Source organism: Myotis daubentonii, chromosome 1 (genome assembly GCF_963259705.1).
Source record: "Myotis daubentonii chromosome 1, mMyoDau2.1, whole genome shotgun sequence".
Taxonomy (NCBI): domain Eukaryota; kingdom Metazoa; phylum Chordata; class Mammalia; order Chiroptera; family Vespertilionidae; genus Myotis; species Myotis daubentonii.
In genome coordinates, this window is record NC_081840.1 from 763587 (window position 1) to 785891 (window position 22305).

The following is a 22305-nucleotide window of genomic DNA, read 5'->3' on the forward strand; positions in this document are numbered from 1 at the left end:
GCTGGACTGCGGCTCCCCCTTCAGGGCGGCACTGTGACAAAGACCCCAGAGGCAAGGCATGTGTTTGCAGCCAGCGTCTGTGCACCGAGCCTCACCTCACGGGGCGCCCGCCCCGCCCGAGAGCAAGGTCAAGGTGGGCAGAGTCCAGGCGCCGCAGCCACGTGCCCGGCAGGGAACCGACTTTGAAGACAGAATCAGTGGCTCCAAACGTCTATGGGGCCAGGAGTTGTGAGCCCAGCGTTGCCTGGTCACCGCCAGGAGCCCCAACATGGCAACCTCGCCCTAAAACCACAAGTCCCAGGGCCAGGGAACCCCCGGCCCACCTGCCCACTCACGCACCATCAGGTCCCTGCGGGTAGCGTGACCCAGGTCGGGGGTCACGGTCACCAGACCACAGCGAGCTGTGCACTCAGGCGGGCGGGGCCAGGTCCTGGTGACTGCCTCACCCCCGCGCAGCCCCCCGACGAGGTGATGTTATGCTGTGCCTGACCTTTCCTCCGCTCCCCGGAGTGGACCCCCGAGGACCAGCACCCGCGTACCCTGCTGTGCGGCACGTGCTCCAGGTCGCCCAGATAGAACTCCTCGATGGAGTGGGGCTGCCCGGCCACCTCAAACACGTAGGCAGGGTTCATCTTGTTCTGAACAGGAACCGCAAAGTAGTCCGCAAACTCCCTGCAGTTGATGGTGGCCGACATCAGGATGACCTGCGGGCGGGCAGACCCGGGAGGCAGAGTGAGTGCGGACGGCCTGGAGGGAGCCCGCACCCAGGGCCGGCTGCTTCACACCTTCCGAGACGCCAACGGGCGGACTGGGCCTCTCGTGGGATGCGCTGACGGCCAGCTTTCACTCTCTCTTCAAACACCTATCAAGTGAGGAGCTACAGGGTCCCAGTGACGCTGCACCCGTTTCCCTAAAAGGAACCTCTAGGGAACCTCTGCATCAGAAACAACTGGACACAGAAGGGACTGGAGGAGGAGCTCCAGGAGGAGGTGCAGCAGCCCAGAGGACGGCGGGACGGCTGGACACAGAGGGCAGCGACCAGGGAGCCGCCCTCACCTGCGGACACAGGACTTGGCTTTGCCAAAGGGAAGGTGGGGTGGTGGTGTCCTCACAAAACAGCTGAGAGGCAGGAGCAGCCCCGCAGCTCACCATGACGGTCTGCACCGCTCACCCGTCTCCCAGTGCCCAGCACGGTGAGCGCACCCGCTGGCCACTGACGCCCAGTGCACATGCATCAGGAGTCTGTCGTGCATATCTTAGTGCAGTGATGGCGAACCTATGACACATGTGTCAGAGGTGACACGCGGACTCATTTTTTTGGTTGATTTTTCTTAAATGTTAAATGGCATTTAAATATAGAAAATAAGTATAAAAAATATAAGTCTTTGTTTTACTCTGGTTGCAAAGATCAAAACATTTCTATATGTGACCCGGCACCAGAGTTAAGTCAGGGTTTTTAAATGCCGACACGCCGAGCTCACAAGGTTCGCCGTCACTGGCCTAGTGGGAGGGTAAACGCAGGCGTTCAGTACCGAGAGGAGTGGCCCCAGGCGGAGAGGAAGCTCCGAGAAGCACCGGGGAGGCAAACCTGAGGCCAATCGGACCTGGGCTCAGGTGCAGGCAGCGCTGCCCGGCCCCGCCTCCTGGGCGCCCCTCACCCCGGGCTCTCCTCGCTCCTAGGACCCCTGCCGCCCCAGCTGGTCCGAGTGGCCGGCCAGCAGCGAGCAGGGTCCGGGCTGGCGAGGGCCGGAGCCAGTGGCCTCCACCGTTAGTGGGAAGGCCCGCCGGCCTGTGCTCGGCACCTGCTCTTTTTAAAAAGTAATGAGAGGAATTTTTGAGTTTCAAAACCTGATTGCAAAGCCTTCTAGCACCTGAATTCCACGGCCTTGGCCTGGCTACACACACCCTATCAGTTCCACGTTTGGAAAACACCCTGCTCCAGGCTTCCCAACAAACCAGGAAGCTGTGAGCTGACGGCGGCTCCGGCTCCTACACAGCAGGGCAGGGCCCTGCCACCAGGCAGCAGCGGTGACTCCCTAAAGACCATGACTCTAACTCTCTTGACTACTGAAAACTAAAAAAATCAAGCAACTACCTGAGAGCAAAAAAGCCATGAAAATGACAATCAAGAACGCTCTGGCTTGTCTACCAACCTTTAACGTCACCTCTGTTCGAATTCCAGAAGGAAAGCCATGGCCAACCCTCTGAGGCGCCAGTCACCTCAGGTGTAAGACAAGGCGCTGCAAATGCCGGCTCCCGCCCACCAGGTGAGAACACCTCCGGCTGGGGGCCCCTCGGGCAGGGAGACAAGAGACGCCCCTAAGCGAGTAGCTGAAGCACCTGAAGACAGCATGGCCCGACTCAGAGGCACCTGTCTCCACGGCAGGGGGCCCGTTGCAGCCCTCGTCATTGACAGAGCCGCGCTCTGCCCCCCGCCCTGCCCCCCCATCAAGGGGCCCCAAAGGCCTCTGGCCAGCAGCATGGCAGCCCTGGTCTAGGCATATAATGATTAAGGCCTCTCCCACCCCTCCTTCGGCGAGAGCTCATGCCTTCCCTTCTGTTCAGAGGAGGGTGAACAGCACTGACCACCCAGGGACTTCAGGTGCCGTGTCACGTGACTGTCTAGGTCCTACCTAGACTCTAGGACGCAGTGCGTCTGACTGGGCTCAGACTCCCATGCGCTTTGGTGCTGTTTTCAAAACAGCGACTGCAGCCGCACGCACACGCCTGTCCACGTACGCGGGACTCCAGCACCAGCCTTTCATCAGTCAGCTACTCTCAGGCCCTCTCCTCCAGGCTGCAGTGTTACAATCTCAGCAACACGATGCCCAGCGGACCACACTCCCTCAGAGCAGGCCTCCCGCGGCCTGCTAGCCAGACCCGGTGCGCTGCACGTGGCAGGGACTTGTAAGGGTCCCTGTTAATGTTAAAATAAAGAGAAGCAAAAGTACAAAGTGTCAGTCCTAAGTCGTCCTGTTCCTCCTGAAGTCGCGTTACCTTCACAAAACGGGAATTTGTCCTCAGAAGCTTGCGGACCACCAGCAGCAAGAAGTCCATTTCCTCGGTCCGCTCGTGCACCTGCAAAAGACGCCCGGCGCTGAGGGACGGGGAGGGGCCGGCAGGGAGCCAGCGGCTCTGCTGGGTCAGTCCCGGCTAAGAGAATCCCACTGGCATTTGGGTAGAGTGATGTTTAGCATCCTTGGCCCTGCCCACTCAATGCCAACAGTGCCCAGGCCACTGTTACAGCCAACCCCCCACCTGGCCCCAGCACGGAGAACCACGGGGCCGGGGCCACGCCCACGCCTCTGCAGGTCAAAGTGAACTGCTGCTCAGTGGTGAGTGCCGGATGGCAGCGGCCGGGACAGCAGTGGTTCGTGCACTGCAGGACCGATGACCGGAGGCTGGCCCTGAAGACGGCGCGGCCAGGAGAGCTGCAGAGGCGGGGGCCACGGCTGCTTTGTGGTCCTCCTCAGGCAGAGGCCTTCCTGGCCAAGAGCCACCCTGAGGGCCTGGAGCCACCCTGGCCTGCCCCACCCCAGCACCAGCTGACAGCAAAGGGGCAGGACCTGGGGCTGTTTCCCCATCACTTAGTCAGGACACCTCGACATGCAAGCCGACAGTGAGATGCTACTGAGGGACATTCCTCTGCCAACTGGAGAGAGCAGCTGCTGTGCCAAAGCCAGTCCCTCCCGGGCGTGGCACCTCGAGCCTGCTGCGCAGTGTGGGGAGGGAGCAGGAGGACAGACACCCGCCGCTGACACTGCGTAACGCTCACACGTGATGGCTGGGGACCCAACAACGCCTGAGCAGCCCTCATGACGCCCCCAGGCCCCAGAGCACGGCCTCGCACTTCACTGTCTCCCACTTGAGAAAGGCAGGAAGCTGCTCCTCACGGAAGCCCCGAGGGCCTCTCCTCCATGAGGTGCGCAGGTCCCTCAGCCTCCCCATGGCAGTTCCCATCCGACCCCGCCGCTCCCGGGCTCCCGGCTGGCCCGCAGCCCCCCGCACAGGCATCAGGGCCCCCCCCACCCCCCCCCCCACCCCCCCGCACAGGCATCAGGCCGCCGCACCGGCTCTGTGAGCCGTGAGCTGAGACGCAGCGGAGCACAGCGGGGCAGCGCACGCACCTCGTCGATGAAGATGTGCGTGAAGGCCACCAGGCTCTTGGCGCTGACGACCTTCTGCAGCAGGACGCCGGTCGTCATATAAATGAGCCTGGTGTCCTCCGTGGCCACCTTCTCCAGCCCCACCTAGGTGGGGGAGGAAAGGAGAAAGGGAAAGTTTGCAGGTTTAAATGGCTGCATTTAACTCCAAAACATCCATTTTATCAGGGGGTATCATTTTTACATTAAGACAATTATGTATGGAAACATCTACATACAAGAATATAATTAAAAAGTAAAAGTATAAAAGCCATAAGTCAGAAAATTCTTTTGTCCTATTCAATTGGAAAAAAATTAAAGTTATTTTCAAGAAATTCGGAGTTTCGTTATTTTTAAAATTATGCCACAGTTTAAGCAACTGAACTCATTTTAATCCCAGCAGAAAATCATCAGATTAGACGGCAGTTCACCGTGCCCAGGAGCGCGGTCCTCCCGGGTCCAGCCCACCTGGTAGCCCACCAGGCCTCCCAGCGTCCAGGCGCGCTCCCTGCTGATCCAGCGGGCCATGCTGCTGGCCCCGATCTTGCGCGGCTGGGTGACGGCGATGTGGCAGTAGGCGCCGCGCTGGAGGCAGTGGTCCAGGACGTACTGCGGCAGCTGCGTGCTCTTGCCGCTGCCCGTGGCACCGTGAATGATCACCACAGAGTTACTTTCTATCAGAGAAATCACCTGCAAGTGAAAACAGGTCTCTCACCATTCCCACAAAATTAACAGCGACGTGAAAGGACCTAAGAACCAACGTTTCTCTTGAGAAAGCTTCAGGGTGACCTGCCTTCCGTCTTTAGAAGCTACTGAATAGCCACCTGAGCAGCACAAAGGAGCAAGAAGGCTACGTTTGCTCCATTTCAACCAGCGTGACCACCACCAGCCACTGTTTCTACAGGAACCAGACCAACTTCCCCTCTACTTCCCAACCTCTTCGTCTAGAAAAACGAAACACCAAGCGGGTTTCTACAGCTCTTGCTAAGTCTAAATTTCAATTATTGTTAAGTTTTTAAGTAATTCTACTGAGAAATATGAAAATCTAGTAAGAAAAACATGGAAACATCGCTGTTACTACACTCAGTGGCTTTAAAAGTCCACTTAAAACTCTGTAGACACCTGTTTAAGCAGCTTCCACTGCCCACTTACAGGGGCCATGGGCATCTTTAACCCCCGCCCCCGCCAGGCCCTGCGCCCCCCCCCCCCCCCCGGGCTTCTGTGGGCGAGTGCTGGCGTCAGGGAGCACCACTCGGTGTGACTACTGGCCTCTAAAGCCTAGCAGTGTGTCTCCTCTGTCAACGTGTGTGAGTCCATCTAAAGCAGAAATGAAAGTTCCACCTGGAGCCCTGGTCGTCTCTCTGTGAGCGCGCTCCCCCCACCACACAGTGTGGAACCGTGGGCCGCTGTCCTGGCGGCGAGGTGGGCTCACGGCTGCTTCAGAGGACGACTAGGCAGCAGCCACGTGAGAGAAGAGCAGCGCGGACGCTGAGCAACGAAGCACAGCCCAGGAAGGCCCGGCGCTCGCGGCGGCCACGCCAACACCCTGCCTGCCTCCTCTGCTCAGAGCCTGGCGCGCAGGCACTCGCGGGCTCCTCGACACTCAGCCTGTTCACCGAAAGGGTTGGGCCCGGCACTATTCACACCGCAAAGTCACACCATGACAGGAAGACTCTTACCTCTTCCTTACACCGATTTATAGGCAAATCGGGGTATGTATACGTTGTCTCTGGGATGCACGGGACGGTGCTGGATTTAGCCAAAGGTGGCCTTGGACCTGGATTCAGACAAAATGAACACAATGCTATTTCTTACCTGAAAGAGACCAGGCAGCCCCAGCCGGCCTGGCTCAGTAAACAGAGCACTGGCCTGCGGACCAAAGAGCCCCGGGTCCGATTCTGGCCAAGGGCATGTACTGCGGTTGCAGGCTCCTGGTCAGGGAGCGTGCAGGAGGCAACCAATCGATGTGTTTCTCTCGCATCGATGTTTCTCTGTCTTCCCTCTCTTCCACTCTCCCTAAAACTCAATGGAAAAATATCCTCGGGTGAGGATTTAAAAAAAAAAAGACAAGGCAAACAACCCAATGTTATTTCTAATCTGTACGTACACCATATTCTCTCTCTCTCACACACACACACACACACACACACACACACACACACACTCTAGGCCAGGGATGGGCAACCCCTGGCATGCGTGCCAAACACGGCACGCCAGTAACTTTTGCTGGCACGCGAAACCCTCTCTTATAATATTCCATTTACAATTTTTGTGAACATTTGGATGACTTAAATGTTAAATTACAAAGAACTGGCAAGACACTTGATGTTATGTTTGGTTACAAAAAGGCTTTTGAAAAGAAACTGGGAGCCTTTAAGAGGGATGTGGATGGTGAGAGATTTAGATATTTCCCAAACCTCAAGAGGCACATCAAAGACCTCCCGAAAGATGACAGAACAGACTGTCAAAGCCTTCAAAAGCTGTTTTAAACATCATTGAGTCAACTATTGAGCAGTTCTTCTCAAGATTTGCGAAATTCAGAGAACTGGAAGAGACAGCAAAATTCATGAGGTTTCCAGACAGCATGAAACTGGAGGAACTAAACTTACAAATGTTTTCATGGATAGACATGGCTGACTTTGAAATGCAATTGATTGAATTTCAGAGTAGCTCAATTTGGAAACAGAAATTCATTGACCTTAGAGTTGACTTGGAAAACATTGAAACAAAGCGATTAGAGACAGGAGGACCAGAGAGAAGTGTCGAAAACCAACTACTGAGGACTTGGACTGCCATTCCAGAAAATTTTTTCTGTTTAAAGAACTTTGCAACAGCGTTACTCTCCATGGTTTCATCCACATACGCTTGTGAATCTTTGCTCTCAGTGATGAATTTTGTTAAGTCTCGTCATAGGAGTAGCCTGACGGATGAAAGTAGTAGCTCGTGCCTATCTCTGAAGGTCACGAAATAGAAACCTGAGGTAAAATCTGTCATCAGTGATGCAGCAGCAAAAGTCCCACTGATAATATCAAACGGAATCATAAAGTTTTCTGTCGGACTATCAGTGTACATGTATACATGAACAAATAAATGTATTTTTCATCATCATATACTGTGTTTTTGTCGCTCAAATGAACTTTATTTCTTCAAGGTTCTTCACATACGTACACCTTAAGAGATATCAAATAGGTGTAACATGTTCTCAAAAAATTAGGGTTGGCACGCAGAAGAGTTCTGAGTCAGAGATTTTGCTGGTTTTGGCACGCACTCACAAAAAGGTTGCCCACCCCTGGTCTAGGCTCACCCTGAGAGGGTAATTCTCGAGTTCCCTGGTCCCAGCTCGTTGCGCATCTGAGTGGGGCGCTCTCCCATCCCCGCACCACAGCCGGCGCTGCTGCCGGCACAGTGCTCCTTGCTCGGCAATGGCGCTCAATCAAAAGGCGAACACACAGAACAAAACTCATTAGAAACGTCAACAGAACACACTGTGTGAAGGGCTCGAGGTTGCTCCTTGCTACCAAAACAGCTGGTAGCAGACAACAGAACACAACTCATGAGGTACAGGCGCCAGAGAGGGCGCCCTCACGCTGGGAAAGACCAGGACGGGGCCCGCCCACTCGCCGTGCTCCTGGGAGTTCCTCCTGTGACTCTGGACCTCTGCACCTGACTTGACAAACTGACCAACATTAGAATTCATGGTCCATGAACTCCTACTGGGAATAATTTTACTTCCAAATTAAACTCTGCGGCCTCCATCTCTCCCAAGTCTCGGCCCGGCTCGCCGTCCTCTCCTCCAGCCCCGCTCTCCGCCCAGCGTCCCTCCCTCCACCTTCCTGGTCCCCTCCGTCCGACACTCTGCACAGCTCTCCTTTGCTCTCAGTGTCCTCCCTGCGTCCGCAGCTTATTAGCTGCTCTGATAACAGGTGATGGGAGGTAGCCATCTGCCTGTGTTTGCATCAGGCTGTGGCACTTGTTCTGAACTTGAAAGAAGAGCCAGAGCTGTCAAATCTCTCAGAGCAAAAGGAGCTACTACTGCTGGGCCATCAGAGGCCACTGACTTCAGGGGTGCCCGCTGCACCCACCCAGACAGCTTCCCAAGCCTCACAGCCTCCCCTCACTGTCCTCCCACAGCTCCCCTCAGCTGAGACGCATCAGTGCTGCCTTCCTGTCCTCCCAGCTGGTGAACACCCTCCCCCCTCAAAGGTGCCCTGGCCTGTGCTCAATGGTTAGAGCCCTGGCTGCGGACTGAAGGGTCCCGAGTTAGATTGCGGTCAAGGGCATGTATCTTGATTGCACTCGATCCCTGGCCCCAGTTTGGGGCACGTGCAGGAAGCAACCAGTCAATGTGTCTCACATTAATGTTTCTCTCTCTGTGTCTCTCCCCCTAAAAGTCAATGGGGAACATCCTCAGGGGAGGATGAACGACAACAGAGTCCTTTTAAAGCCAACCCCACGTGTGAGCACTTGCTAACTCACATGTCATCAGATTATCTGGAATCTGAATGCAGTTGGGTCTCCAGGTTGGGGATCTAGGCCAGCCCACAAATGCAAGCACGGACACGATGTTTATGCAAACAGGGAAACACCTTCTTGATGCTGGAGGTGTCTCAACCACTAATGGGACTTTCCCACAAATATATGGAAGGATGAGAGCCACGCGGCCCGGAGAGTGAGGGCGACGAGGGAGGGCTCCTGGGCGGGACTCTGCTGCAGGAGGGAGATGCGGCAAGTGTGGAGGACAGAGGGGCAGTGAGGAGCGCAGGGAGGGCCTCTGAAGAGGAGAGACGCTGAGAAGGCAGCAGCTGTCCTGCTGAGCCCTGAGCCCGGGCCCCTGCTGCCGCCCCTGACAGCACTGACGGGACATACACCCCTGGCTGCAGGCATCAAAGACAGAAATTCTCAAAAACCAAACAAACAAAACCCAGAAGCTCTAGCGGTGCTGTCTAAACCACGGCCCTTCCCCTGCACAGAACAGGCAGGCTGACATATTCAGGTCAGTGGCTGAAGCAGAGCCAGCACAGGTCAGGCCAGACCCAGAGGGAGGGCAGGGGCAGCACCAGGGGGAGGACAGGGGCATTGGGAGGGCAGGGGCAGGGGGAGGGCAGGGGCAGGGGAAGAGGCAGAGGCAGAGGGTGTTCGCGCTGTGCGTCTCTCGTTGGGCGCCAGCAGCACGCCAAAGGCAGCTGGCAGGGAATGCACCGCTATGCTCTCCTGGAAAAGGCAAATCACAAACTCGACACAGCCAAGTGCAGTCCCAACGGGACACGGGAAGCACCCCAACCTCACAACGGGCTGCTCGGTCCCCTGCTGCCTCTTACTGGAGGTAATTAACGTTACAATATTTTACACCCACTGGAAAGGTCTGGAGACCGTAAGCCTCGCTGGTTTCTGTTCACAAAGTCCCCCTTCTAGGAAGTCGAGTGGCGAGGGGTTCCACAGGACGGGGTGGCTTTCCTGGAGAACATACTGTATTAACGTTTCTCACCTTAAACCCAGACCCTACATCACGGAGAGCAGGCTGACTTCCTGCCCTGCTGACTGAAGCACGAGATTCAACCTTCAAATAGGGGTCTGCACGCCGCTTCTCCCGGGGTGGGCGGGTATCTCACACCAAGTTAAACCGAACGTCTCTCCTTTGGGTTCTCATACGGGGAGGGGCAAGCGCAGAGCTGTGAGTCCGGGGAACACTGACTCCGGATGCTCACTCACTACCGGGTCATTTATTTGTACCCCAACTGCAGGCCTCTCCTGCCCGCCCCTGAACACTCAGCAGAGGCCAGCCCTCAAACCAGAAGAGCTACCAGCACTCAAGGACCCAAGTTAAAAGGCGGCAGCCCTGCCCTGACCGGTTTGGCTCAGCGGATAGAGCGTCGGCCTGCGGACTCAAGGGTCCCAGGTTCGATTCCGGTCAGGGGCATGTACCTTGGTTGCGGGCACATCCCCAGTGGGGAGTGTGCAGGAGGCAGATCATCGATGTTTCTCTCTCGTCAATGTTTCTGACTCTCTATCCCTCTCCCTTCCTCTCTGTAAAAATCAATAAAATATATTAAAAAAAAAAAAAAAAAAAAAAAGGCCGCAGCCCTAAGGACACACCCAGGACAAGGAGAACCTGCCATGTCGAAGCAGAAACCCTGGGAACAGGAGCCAGTTTGGAGCCAGGCTCACAGTTGGAAGATGCTATTAAATCTCAATTTTTAAAAAATAATGTGCCTTTTTTTAAAACCTTCATGTAGTGCCCTGCTGGTGGCTCCGTGGTTGGCGTTGGCCCTCGCCCCTGCAGGTCTGGGCTCAATGCCTAGGCCAGGGCGCTGCTGTTTTCTCCTCAGTCCTTGGCACCTCGGCAGCACTGACTCAGCGCGTGCCAGGGACCGTGGCGGGCACATGCTAAGTGAAGGCCTGGCCCCGCCTGCAGAGGCTGCCCTTTGCACAGCTGTGCTTCTGGAGACAGATGTGAAAGGCAGCGCTATGGGTCCTCAGACAAGGGCTTCTGACGTGAGCTGGGGTCTCAGGAAAGTGGCAGCTGCTCCAAACGGGAGTCCAAACCAAGGCCGCAGAGCGGACGCTGGAGTCGCAGGCCTCACGCGCAGCCTGCTTCCTCCCCAGGGGCAGCTCCGCAGGCCGCAGGGGGCTCCGAGCCCAGGGGCGCTGGATGTGTGTAAAGGGCCGCGGTCCTAGGTGTAGCCAGCGCATCGCCTGGCCCCAACGCCCTTCCCCAAATGGACACCCAGACCCTGTGTCTCCACACCAGCCTGCGTGGCTCTCCTGCTACTGGAGCCGCACGCCCTCCCCATCGGGTCACCGCTCGCCCTCGGCCGGCTAGGAGGCGCCCTGGCTTCCCAGAGAAGCGGCTGCGCAGTCTGCGTTCTCCCCGCAATGCTGGTACTTTCCTTAGAGACACGAGAACCCGTGGGGGGGCACACGCACTGAGAACCACCACTTCTGGTACCAACTTACTGGGTGTCTGACCAACGGGGGGGCAGCTAAAGAGGCTGCACGACGTCCACAAACACCCTCTTTAAGAACCAGAGGGTTGAGGAGACCATGTGGAGGCACCGGGCCAAAGTCGGCACCAGGCAAGAAGGCGGCGGGGGAGGCACAGGTGAAAGGCCTCCAGTGAGACAGCAACGTGAGGCACGGGACAGAAACGGGACCACAAAGCTCAGCGAGCAGTGGGCACGGCAACGGCTCCGACCTCCGGAGCGAGGGCGGCACCAGCACCTCAGTTGTCAGGAGGCCCCGCTCAGCCCGGAGGACGGAGGACGGAGGACGTGCTGGGATGTGCTGTGCGCGGACTCTGCTCCATGGCCTCTAAAGGCTACTGAAGAGGAACTACTGCTCTACCCGACCTCTGTCCCTGGCCGGAGCCCGCACGCCGAGCAGGAGCAGAGCCCTCGGCTGCCGGCTGCCCGCGGAAGTCCGGGTGAGCAGCCTGTGACGCCGGCGCCCGCGGTGACCAGCGCTGCTGCTACAGAAAGTCGCTTCATCCAAACTCAGAGCAGAGCGGCCTGTCCTTGAGGGCGGGTGCTAGGAAGGACCTTCACCTTCACGTTACAAGTTATGCTCTGGGTAGATTTTTGTCTTAATATATTTATTTTTCTTAAACGATAATTCTTAAATAAGTTTCTAGTTAATAGTAAGATAACGTTATTAGTCTTCCAAAGAACAGACTATTTAGAACCTATATTCAAAAGAGAAAAATGATCACTTTAGCCCCCCCCCAAATCCCAAATTAGCAAGCAGCATGAACTCTACTGACCAAAAGGCTACATCATACATTGTGCAGGTGATATACCAGGGAATTGTACACTGAAACCGATATAATTTTATTAACCATCATCCCAAAAAATTCAATTAAAAAAAAGAAGTTAACGTTTAGCGAGTGAAGAGCTCACACTTCCCATTTTGCAACAGTGAACGAGGCGGTTACCTGGCCCGCGGGCTGGGTGATCACTGCCATGCATGTCAAACTCCTGTGCTTCGAGCTGTCGGTACTTGCTGATATACTCCAGTTCCCCGCTCTTCTGGCTCAGTGACCTGCAAAGAGTATCAGAACTTAGTACACTCTTTCCAAAAAGCCAAGGCGGCACCCTGCGCCGAAGGCCTGAACACTCTTCACTAAGTCACAGAAGAAACGCAAATGGTCCATAAACAAGTAAAAGGAGCCGTAGCCGGTGTGGCTCAGTGGACAGAGCGTTGGCCTGCGGACCAAAGGGTCTCGAGTTTGATTCTGGTCAAGGGCATGTACCTTGGTTGCAGGCTCCTCCCTGGCCCAAGCCCAGGCCCTGGTTGGGGCTCGTGCAGGAGGCAACCAATCAATGTGTTTCTCTTACACTGTTGTTTCTCTCTGTCTTTCCCTCTCTTCCACTCTCCCTAAAAATCAATGGAAAAATATCCTCAGTGAGGATTAACAACAACAACAAAAAAGTAAAAATACACTCAAATTCGTAGTCATTTTCCAAGCAGATGCAAATTGAAGTGATGCGAAACCATTCCTTCATCCTTCAAACTGGCAAATAAATAAATTCTTAGATTATAGGGAGGGTGGTAGATCGGTCTGGCATTTCCTCTGAAGGCAGGCCACCTGCCGTGTCCATTAGAGCCCACAGCTCTGCAGCCAGCACCTGTCCCCGCCACGTCTTCTGCAGAGCACGTGGGGGCAGCACGTGGGGGCAGCAGGCGCGGGCAAGGCAGCGCAGATGCCCGGGGCATTCAGCGAGTGCTGCCCGTCGCCAGCACACGGGAGGCAGTCTCAGACCCAGAGGCGCAGCAGCGACAGCCAAGCCCGGCCCTGGAGCGTCATCCCAGGGAAGAGACATCCAGACCTGCAGGACCCTCATTTGTGACAGGCAGGGCCTAAGGGTCCCGGGAGGCAGGGTGCCTTCTCATCAGACTTGTGAGAGTTAAAACCTGGGGGGAAAGGCCCCACAGGGGGCCACGCTCACCTATGGCCTCCTCTTACTTAACCTGTTTCCTTTTTTAAAGAATGCCAACGGAGGCTATACCCACACTAATAGACACAAGGTCCCAAACAGCCTGGCTGGTGTGGCTCAGTTGGTTGAGCGGTGTCCTGTGCACCAAAAGGCCGCTGGTTCGATTCCCGGTCAGGGCACACGCCTGGGTGTGGGTTCAATTGCTGCCTGGGCATACTGGAGACAGCCATTCAATGTTCCTCTCTCTCTCTCCCTCTCCCCTTCCCTCTCTCTAAAATCAGTTTTTTTAAAATGTCCAAATCGTTCAGTGAGAAAAGACACTTACACTGTGACATGCAAACCACCCGCGACATTGGGGCTCCTGGGAGGGTCCACCTGGAAGGCGCTGCTGTCAGAAGGACGGTGATGCCAGCACTGAAGTGTGCAGTCACTTGAATACAATGGATTCGCATTAAAGGCACCACTTGTCTGATACACCGGCCCCACCGGTGTTCTTCTGATCACAGTTTCCCTGCTATCTACTCCTATTCCCTCAGCACAGCGTCACTCAGAGCCTGGCGGCTGCAGTCGGCTAGGGAGGGAAGGACCGTGGGGAGTGTGGCAGCGGTGACAGGTTCCCAGGGAGAACGCAGCAGAGAGGAGAGGGGCAATGCTAATAGGACAAGGAGACATTTAGGCCAAGATCAGAAGAAAAATGAGACGTGCCGCGCAGGTCTGCATGCGGGCACAGCCAAGGCGGCCCAGAGGGGTGGCGAGGGTCAGGCCTGGCTGGGACAAAGTGTGCTCTGGGCAGAGCCAGAGGGGCCAGGTGGGGGGACGCGGGAAGCCTGCAGAGGCCTGAGCAGAAACCCTGTGCTGGTTCCGCAGCCAACATGCTCCAGGTGGCCTGCACCATGTCCGAGGCAGCATGAATCCCAGCAATCAGAGGCGGACACCCGGGGAAGCAGCAGCAGAGGCCGCAGGGCACTGTCCGAGCACCGGCCGCCACTGCACTGGGAGCCTCCCGGCCGCAGCTGATGGCGCCGTCTGCCCTGTGAGCAGCTGGCGCTGCGGAGGCCACACCTCGGCCTCTCTCACCACGACACGCAGGGCTAATGTGAACCAGTCTATTCTTCACGGGTCATTTGGAGGAAAAGGCCGGAGAGAAAGATTGTGAAATGTCATCCAAGGCGAAGCCGCTGCGCTGTCATCGAACACAGGCCTGGGGAGGGGACCCCGCCTGCGCCCTGGCCCTCAGCACCCGCCAGACAGGCGGTGGTCGCTACAGTGAGTCATATGTCCTCACGGGTCCATTTTCCCGGCCTTAATCCATTCCTGCCTCGGCACCGTGCTTCCAGAGATCGCACGCACGTCAGTAATCTGCTTGCATACACGTGGCCTCCACTCGCTGTGACCCGCCTGCACACCCTCCTATTCAGAAAGAAACGAGTAGAATCACGGCTACGACCCAGCGCGCACTGCCCCTTTGACTTGGTTATGGGACTTGCTCAGAGCGGGTGCTTCGCAAACAGTCCAGCCTGGTCCACTTTCCCTGCTGTCACCACAGAGGACGGGGACCTGCTCCCAATGCCTGGGAGCGAAGCTGAAGAATCAAAGCAACAAGGTTATTTTGGGAGCTCCAGAGGCACGAACTGCAGCTCCACTGTGACCCGCAGCGCGCAGCAGGCAGCGGCAGGCGACAGCCCCGCGTCCTGGGGGCACATCTGCTGGCTCGGCGTCCACATCCCTCCCCGACCCACGTCGGAACGCATCGAGGGCCAGCACCGGGGCCGCCGGCATCTTTTCAGATGACTGAGCTGCATGCAAAAGGCAGCCTTATGTAAGTGGTGCAGCTTCGGTAGTAAGTTATTTTTGTCGTTTCTTCCGCTTGCTTACAAGGTGAATTAATGAGCGCTCTCCACGGGAAGACTTCACAACCTCGTTCCCAACATAGAAAGTTATTTATTGCAAATGCAGCCCCAGTGGTGAGCGCGGAGGCGCCTTCCGCAGGCACAGCAGGAGCAGCGGAGGGGCCGAGCGAGACGGCGGCCGCAGCCGAGTCAGCACCCCACAGCGGACCGCAGCCCAGGTACGCTCTGACCCCTGTCTGTCCAAGCCGTGTCAAGCATGTTTCCGGAGCACTGGGCTGTATGCTAATATTTTAAAGTGTCCTAAGAACTTTTAAGAGCAAGTGTTCAGTGTGACTCTCAGAAAATGTTCAGTCTGCAGATTCTCTCTCACTTTGTGTATTTCCTTTCTGCTTAGCTACACAAAGTATTTTTAAAGCTTGGTTCAGGGCACCGACCTAGCTAGGAATTAAAAGACTTTAATCACGTTTCGATCTTACTTTGTATATCTAACCAGTGGAAAATTCATCCACTTTTCTGGGAAATGTATTATGAAGAGACAAATATTTGCTCATCAGAACCGTGACACTGTATGCAAATAAACGAGCGGGGACACTCCCACAGGCCAGATGCCACTCTTCGGCTGGATGAGGTGGCCCAAGCACAACCCCTGCCAAGCGGCGCGCCGCCCGGGCTCCAAGGCCGTGGCCAGGACGCTCCTGCGGGAGCTGCAGTGGCACCTGCAGGAGCGAGAGAGGTTCATACAAGAGGTGGACCGTGAGCACCCCGGGGCGCGGGCGGGTGTGGAGCACACCTGGCTGAGAACCTACCAGAACCCCCACACGACCATCCCTGCTACTGAACAGAGGCAGCTGGAAGCTCTCTGTGCACAAGTTCAGCCCTGCCAGGCGGGAGCCATTCTCAGCAGGTAACAGCCCCCACTTCCTCGTGATGCCCGTACCGTGGGTCTCAGCACTCACGCATCCAGGCGGGCAAGGGCCCTCTATCAGCAACCGAACACCTCTGAGAACTACCTGTCACTACCTTACCGGCTAGACATGTTTTCCGTCACTGAGATCCCTGTCCTAGACGCATAAACTAAGCCGCGTGCAGACCCACAGGTGGGCACCGCCACACGGCCACGGGACAGGCTGCATGTGGGAGGCGGGGGTGGAAAGGGAACAGCTGACCCACGTGTGCGTCACTGCTTGCCTCTAGGTTTCGAGAAGTTCTGGCAGAAAACGATGTGCTGCCCTGGGAAGTTGTCCGCGTCTTCAAGCGGGTTCTGGAGGACGCCCTGGGCGGCCCTGAGAAAGGCGGGCAGCCGGGCCTGGCGGCGGGGGGCGTGGGGGACAGCGCCCGGAGTTCAGACCAGGATGAGATTCCCACTGTTTCCAGTTACGTGGACCGACACGCGGAGAACAGGCTCCCCACATCCTCGCGCAGGACGTGGAACCTGCCGTATGACCCCCCGCCCAGCTAGGCTGCTGGTGACCAGCGGCGCTGCAGGACCATGGCCGGGTCGGAGCCTCACATTCGGACTAAGGTGATGTGACCCACGTTTCTCTCTGTCGCGAGGCCCAAGTTAAAAATCCCTGTGGCGTGTCCTGTTTTAGACAGTGTTCCCTCTGAACCCCTCCAACAGTGCAATGTTTCCTAACAACTAAAATGTTTCCTAAATATTTTGAAAAAAACATTTGAAGTATTTTCTTATACCGCAAAACGTCTCGCAGGAACTAGGGCATCTACCAGTGTGCAGTCGGAAATTTGACAAATTCTGTGTGAAACCCCGACATCAACCTGGACTTTGATTCTAAGACGAAGCTACACACAGAACAAAATAAATGAGTGGCGTGAATCCTCTCTCCGGTGACTGTGTTGCCAGGGCATCCTCTCAGAGGGGAGACCCGCGGGGCAGGAGCGAGGACAGCGAGGGGCAGGAGTGAGGGCAGCAGTGAGGACAGCGAGGGGCAGGAGCGAGGACAGCGAGGGGCAGGCGTGAGGGCAGGAGCGAGGACAGCGAGGGGCAGGAGCGAGGACAGCGAGGGGCAGGAGCGAGGACAGCGAGGGGCAGGAGCGAGGACAGCGAGGGGCAGGCGTGAGGGCAGCAGTGAGGACAGCGAGGGGCAGGAGCGAGGACAGCGAGGGGCAGGCGTGAGGGCAGCAGTGAGGACAGCGAGGGGCAGGAGCGAGGACAGCGAGGGGCAGGAGCGAGGACAGCACGGGCAGCAGTGAGGGCAGCAGTGAGGACAGCGAGGGGCAGGAGCGAGGACAGCACGGGCAGCAGTGAGGACAGCAGTGAGGACAGCGAGGGGCAGGAGCGAGGACAGCGAGGGGCAGGAGCGAGGACAGCGAGGGGCAGGCATGAGGGCAGCAGTGAGGACAGCGAGGGGCAGGAGCGAGGACAGCACTGGCAGCAGTGAGGGCAGCGTGAAGACAAAGCTTCATCCTGACACTCTCCATTTTTAATCTCAGCACAATTAAGGGAAAGTCTAAAATCACAGCTGTGTGTCAGATCAGGAAAGAGATGGCCTGCTTTAACATTGATAGCTGCTACTCTCGAAGGAAACAATGCTGACGTGTACTTTACACCAATATCATGTTCATTTAAAATAGCAACATATTTAATATCTAATTTAAAAATTTCATAATTTCACTAAAGTAGGAAATTATTCATTAGTCATTTATTTTTATGATCAAATGCTAGACTTTACCATTCCTGTTTGTTTGTTAATCCTCACCCGAGGATATTTTTCAAATTGCATTTGAGAGCGAGAGTGGGAGGGGGAGACAGAGAGAAAGAAACGTGAATGTGAGAGACACATCAGCTGGTTGCCTCCCACACAGGAGAGCAAGCCTGCAAGGAGGCACGTGCCCTTGACCAGAATCGAACCCAGGACCCTTCAGTCGGCAGGCGATGCTCTAGCCACTGAGCCAAACGGGCTAGGGCTAGCCTTTCCCATTCTTAAAGGTAATTCCAAGGAACCTAATGTCTATAATTTTATATTTGGAGATTTGTGGGGGTTATTTTTCATCTAACAAGTAAGAAAAAAGAACAGAACATACACGCCAAAGCCCGCGCCGGGCCTGGCCTCCCAGCACAGCCCGGGCCGGCCTCCCGTGGCCCCGATCCCAGCCGCGCAATAAACAGGGGCAAGCCGACCAGGGTTTGATGGACGGGCCCCTGAGAAGCCCAGAGAGGCCGACACTAAGGAGCTGCTCGCTGCTGTGCCCTGTTCCTCCGTGTCCAGGAGGCACCGCCCAGGGCGCTCCCATCGAGAGGCTTCTCGCAGGAACTCCCTGTGCAGAGACCCAGGACGCAGCCCACAGTGCCCGCGTCCACGCGTGCCAGGCACTGAGCAGGGACTGGCTCCGTGGGTCGGCGTCCCAAAGGCTCGCTTCCTGTGCTGCCATCACCACTGACAGGCCTGCCTGGCTCTATACCGCCCGCGGGCCCTGCGTGCTTCCGAGAGGGAAGGCGAGGCAACCCGCAGGGGCGAGTCTATGAAGCCACAGTGCCAACGGGCCCAGCTGATGGCTAGCATTTTTAGTGAAGGTATGTCCACAGGTTCAAACATACTGTACTGCATGCGTACAGGCCACAGCATGGCGTGAGCGTGGCTTTTACAAGCTCTGGGAACCCACGTTCACGTGACTCCCTTCACTGTGACACTCGCGTGGTTGCGTGGTCTGGGACCGAACCTGCAGAATCTCTGAGGTATGCCTGTGCCACAACTTCAGCTTAAAACACAGCCCTGTGGGACCGCAGGTCTGTAAGCCGGAAGTGCAGGGAAACGCACTGGGTCCCCTGCGGAGGGTCCCACAGGCCAGCATCAAGGTGCTCACAGGGCTGCGTCCCCATTGGAGCCTCATTCATGCGGCCAAACCCAGTGCCTTGAAGTTGTAGGTCTGAGGCCCCCTTTCCTTGCTGGGGAGCATCAGCTGGGACCAGCCCGGGCCCTGCACGCCCACAGCCCACAGCCCTTCTCGTGCTAACCTGAGGCCTCATCTAACGAGACCAGGCCAGTCCCTCTCCCGCCTGAAATCCCCGCCGCGTCAGAGGTCTCTGCTTTGAAGGGTGCGTGTGACTAGTAACCCTGGTAGGCTCCCTCCTCTAGGCTCTGAGCCCTCGAGTGCGTCTGCAAAGCCCCTCAGCCGTGTCACCCGGCACAGGCTCCAGGGACAGCTCTGGGGCCATCACCTCCCAGGACTTCCTCCTGGAAGCTGAGCAACAAGCCGCTCTCCCACCAACCTTTGTCTCATCTACAGTCGGAGCCACCCCCCCGACCCCCACACACCCCTCCACACACACACACACACACAGCCCTCCACACACACACACACACACACAGCCCTCCCCCCCACACACACACACAGCCCTCCACACACACACACACCCCTCCACACACACACACACACACACGCACAGCCCTCCCCCCCCACACACACACCCCTCCACACACACACACACACACAGCCCTCCACACACACACACACACACACAGCCCTCCCCCCCCCACACACACACAGCCCTCCACACACACACACACCCCTCCACACACACACACACCTTCACACACACACACACGCACAGCCCTCCCCCCCACACACACACACAGCCCTCCACACACACACACACACACAGCCCTCCACACACACACACACACAGCCCTCCACACACACACACAGCCCTCCACACACACACACACACACACACACAGCCCTCCCCCCCACACACACACACAGCCCTCCACACACACACACACACACAGCCCTCCACACACACACACACACAGCCCTCCACACACACACACAGCCCTCCACACACACACACACCTTCACACACACACACACACACGCACAGCCCTCCCCCCCACACACACACACAGCCCTCCACACACACACACACACACAGCCCTCCACACACACACACACACACACAGCTGTGTGGAGGGCTAACAGGGCTCCACGGTGCTTCCCTGTGCCCACCACGGGCGGGCCCACCACGTGAGGGCCTGGCATGAGATGTGCGCGTGTGCAGGCCAGGACGCTCCTGTCAGGAGGCGGATGGAGACAGACGATGGTGACAGTTTGCCTGCACCCGTCACGCTCCTGGCAATTTCACAGTAATGTCAGACACTGATTGTAATGATTTTTAGAATGGGACTTATGTTTTGTCTTTTCATTTATTTTACAAAAGTCTCAGTCCATAAAGGACTGGAAATTGAAAAAACTGATCCTTAGTAGCTATAGGGACACTTAAATCTACACTATCATTTCTGACAAGGTTAATAATTTACTTCCAATATCACACCAGGATGAGTTATTTAAAGGCAATGCTGTCTGTCCTCCAAGTCTAGGGAGCAGGCTGGGGGGGGGGGTGTCAGTCAGGAGGGCAGCCTGCGGTCACTCAGCAGGGGAAGCCCAGGGAACAAAGGCACAAGCACGTGGGCACAGGGTCTCTGCCCTCCTGCCGCCAGGAAACATCCCCCAGGCCCCCCCGGTGCACCTGAGCCTGCACAGGCTGGGCCACCATGAGAGCCTGACCCACAGGTCAGACAGAGCAACAGACAAGGTCAACAGAAAATACAAACAAAACCACTCTGCGACTGTAAAGGGCCTTGAACTGGGGAGAGGGGCCCAGCAGGGAGGCAGTCGCTCGGGGCTAGAGGTGCCTCCAGGGCCTTGAGAGAGAGCAGGTGTCCTGCTCACCAGGTCTGGCCCCTAAAAGCAGCGGGCGTCCCCTGCCTGTGCCACCAAAACTACGTGACCAGGCAGCAGCTGCTTACGTCAAACAACAGAGGGGAGCCGAGCGCCCACAAAACCCAACAAAGCTCCAGCTTTCCGGCTCCGTGGTATTTGTCCAATTGCGTTGAAAACGTCTGACCCCACAAAAGCCTGGGCCTGGGTGCTCACGGCAGCTTTACTCGTAGTTGCCCAAACTCGGAAGCCGCCCACGTGATCTCCAGTAGGTGGTACCCAGACATGGGATGTGACTGAGCACTTGAGGAGAAGGCGCTCTCGGCCATGAAAAGGCCTGGAGGAACCTTAATCGCGTCTGGCTAAGTGAAAAAAGCCAATCTGAACAGGCTACGTACCTGTGATCCCAGCCACAGAACATTCTGGAACATGCAAAACAACAGAGAGATTAAAGAGACCAGCGGTTGCCAGGGCGGGGGGCATGAATAGGCGGGGCGGGGCAGTTTTCAGGGCAGGGAAACCGCTCGGTGTGACGCTGATGGGGGACGCATGCCCTCGTACATTCGCCCAAACGCACAGACTGCACAACAAACACCAAGAGGGAACCCTTCTTAGCTACGATGTGTCCACACCGCTTCACCCGTAGCCCATTAGAGCAAAACGTTACCAATCGGGCACATGCTGGCGGTGTTGGGATGGGGCGGGGGGTCCACGGCACTCTGCACTCAATTTTTATGTAAAATTCAACTGCTCTAAAAAAATAGCACAGCCCAGCCCAGCCGCGTGGCTCAGTGATTGAGCATCGATCTAGGAACCAGGAGGTCAGGGTTCCGTTCCCCACCGGTCAGAGCACAGGCCCCCGGGTTTCGGGCTCCATCCCCAGTGTGGGGCGTGAAGAAGGCAGCCGACCCATGGTTCTCTCTCCTCATTGATGTTTCCCTCTCCCTCTCCCTCCCCCTCTAAAAGTCAATAAAAATAAGTAAATAGAATATCCTATTAATAAAAAGACTAGAACTCCGCATCTGGTAGGGAGAGGTTAGCTGGTGTGGTGGCGGGACGGGGTCTGTCTGTGGCCAGCTCGCTTTGGGGCGGCCAGGCATCGCCCAGGCAGCGGGGACCAGGGACGTGCCAATGGGGCCCACGTCCTCTTGTCCGGGCCCGCTCCCACCCGCAGCCCGGCCGCCTACCTCCTGGATGCCCCCTGATGCGCCTGCGCAGGTGGCCACGCCTGCGCCTGCGCCTGGGCCTGGGCCTCAGCCTGGGCCTGGGCGGCGACGGGGCTGGCCCCAGGGGCTCTGTTCCTGCGCTGGGCCTCCTCTCTGGCCGCCTCCGCCGGGAAGGCGGGCGGCGAGCCCAGCAGCTCCACATCGGTCACGGTCTTGCCGATGGTGAACCAGTCGTTGATCTGGTCGATGGTGAGCTTGCGCAGCATGGTCGCGGCCTGGCCTCGGCGCCGCCTCAACCGCCTGACTACTGCCTGGGAACGTGGCTCAGCGTCGCGCCCAAGGCCCCGCCCTGCTCCAGGCCCTCCAATCAGAGTGTGGCCCAAGGCCCCGCCCTGCTCCAGGCCCTCCAATCAGAATGCACCAGCGCCCACGTGCCCAGGCCTCGTGCCTTCCAACCCACGCCCGGCCACGCTAGGCCTGCTGGGAGCTTGGCTCGCCCCGCCCCCACCCAGCGCCCTGGGCTTTCAGGTCCCTCGGGGCT

General features: G+C 57.0%; 2 protein-coding genes across 2 annotated transcripts in view; one reads left to right on the plus strand and one right to left on the minus strand.

The window, feature by feature from the left end:
- Positions 1-22030, minus strand: part of TDRD9 (tudor domain containing 9) — a 53476-nt gene extending 31446 nt beyond the window's left edge. The window contains exons 1-8 of the mRNA XM_059660822.1: positions 21839-22030; positions 17965-17990; positions 12070-12176; positions 5822-5919; positions 4611-4832; positions 4128-4250; positions 2998-3078; positions 540-704 (exon numbers count right to left, since the gene is read on the minus strand). Coding sequence (XP_059516805.1) covers positions 540-704; positions 2998-3078; positions 4128-4250; positions 4611-4832; positions 5822-5919; positions 12070-12176; positions 17965-17990; positions 21839-22030 — 1014 coding nt within the window. The remainder of the gene's footprint in view (positions 1-539; positions 705-2997; positions 3079-4127; positions 4251-4610; positions 4833-5821; positions 5920-12069; positions 12177-17964; positions 17991-21838) is intronic.
- RD3L (RD3 like) lies at positions 15480-16755 on the plus strand. The gene is made up of 2 exons (XM_059660758.1): positions 15480-15826; positions 16117-16755. Exons 1-2 carry the CDS (start codon positions 15528-15530, stop codon positions 16379-16381), a joined length of 564 nt encoding a protein of 187 aa, XP_059516741.1. The 5' UTR covers positions 15480-15527; the 3' UTR covers positions 16382-16755.
- Positions 22031-22305: the final 275 nt, after the last annotated feature.

Excerpts from the sequence above, each read along its gene's own strand:
- RD3L (XM_059660758.1), top strand. The coding sequence starts at position 15,528 with ATGCCACTCTTCGGCTGGATGAGGTGGCCCAAGCACAACCCCTGCCAA. Across the intron at positions 15,827-16,116 it reads GCGGGAGCCATTCTCAGCAG|GTTTCGAGAAGTTCTGGCAG; the intron begins GTAACAGCCCCC and ends GCTTGCCTCTAG.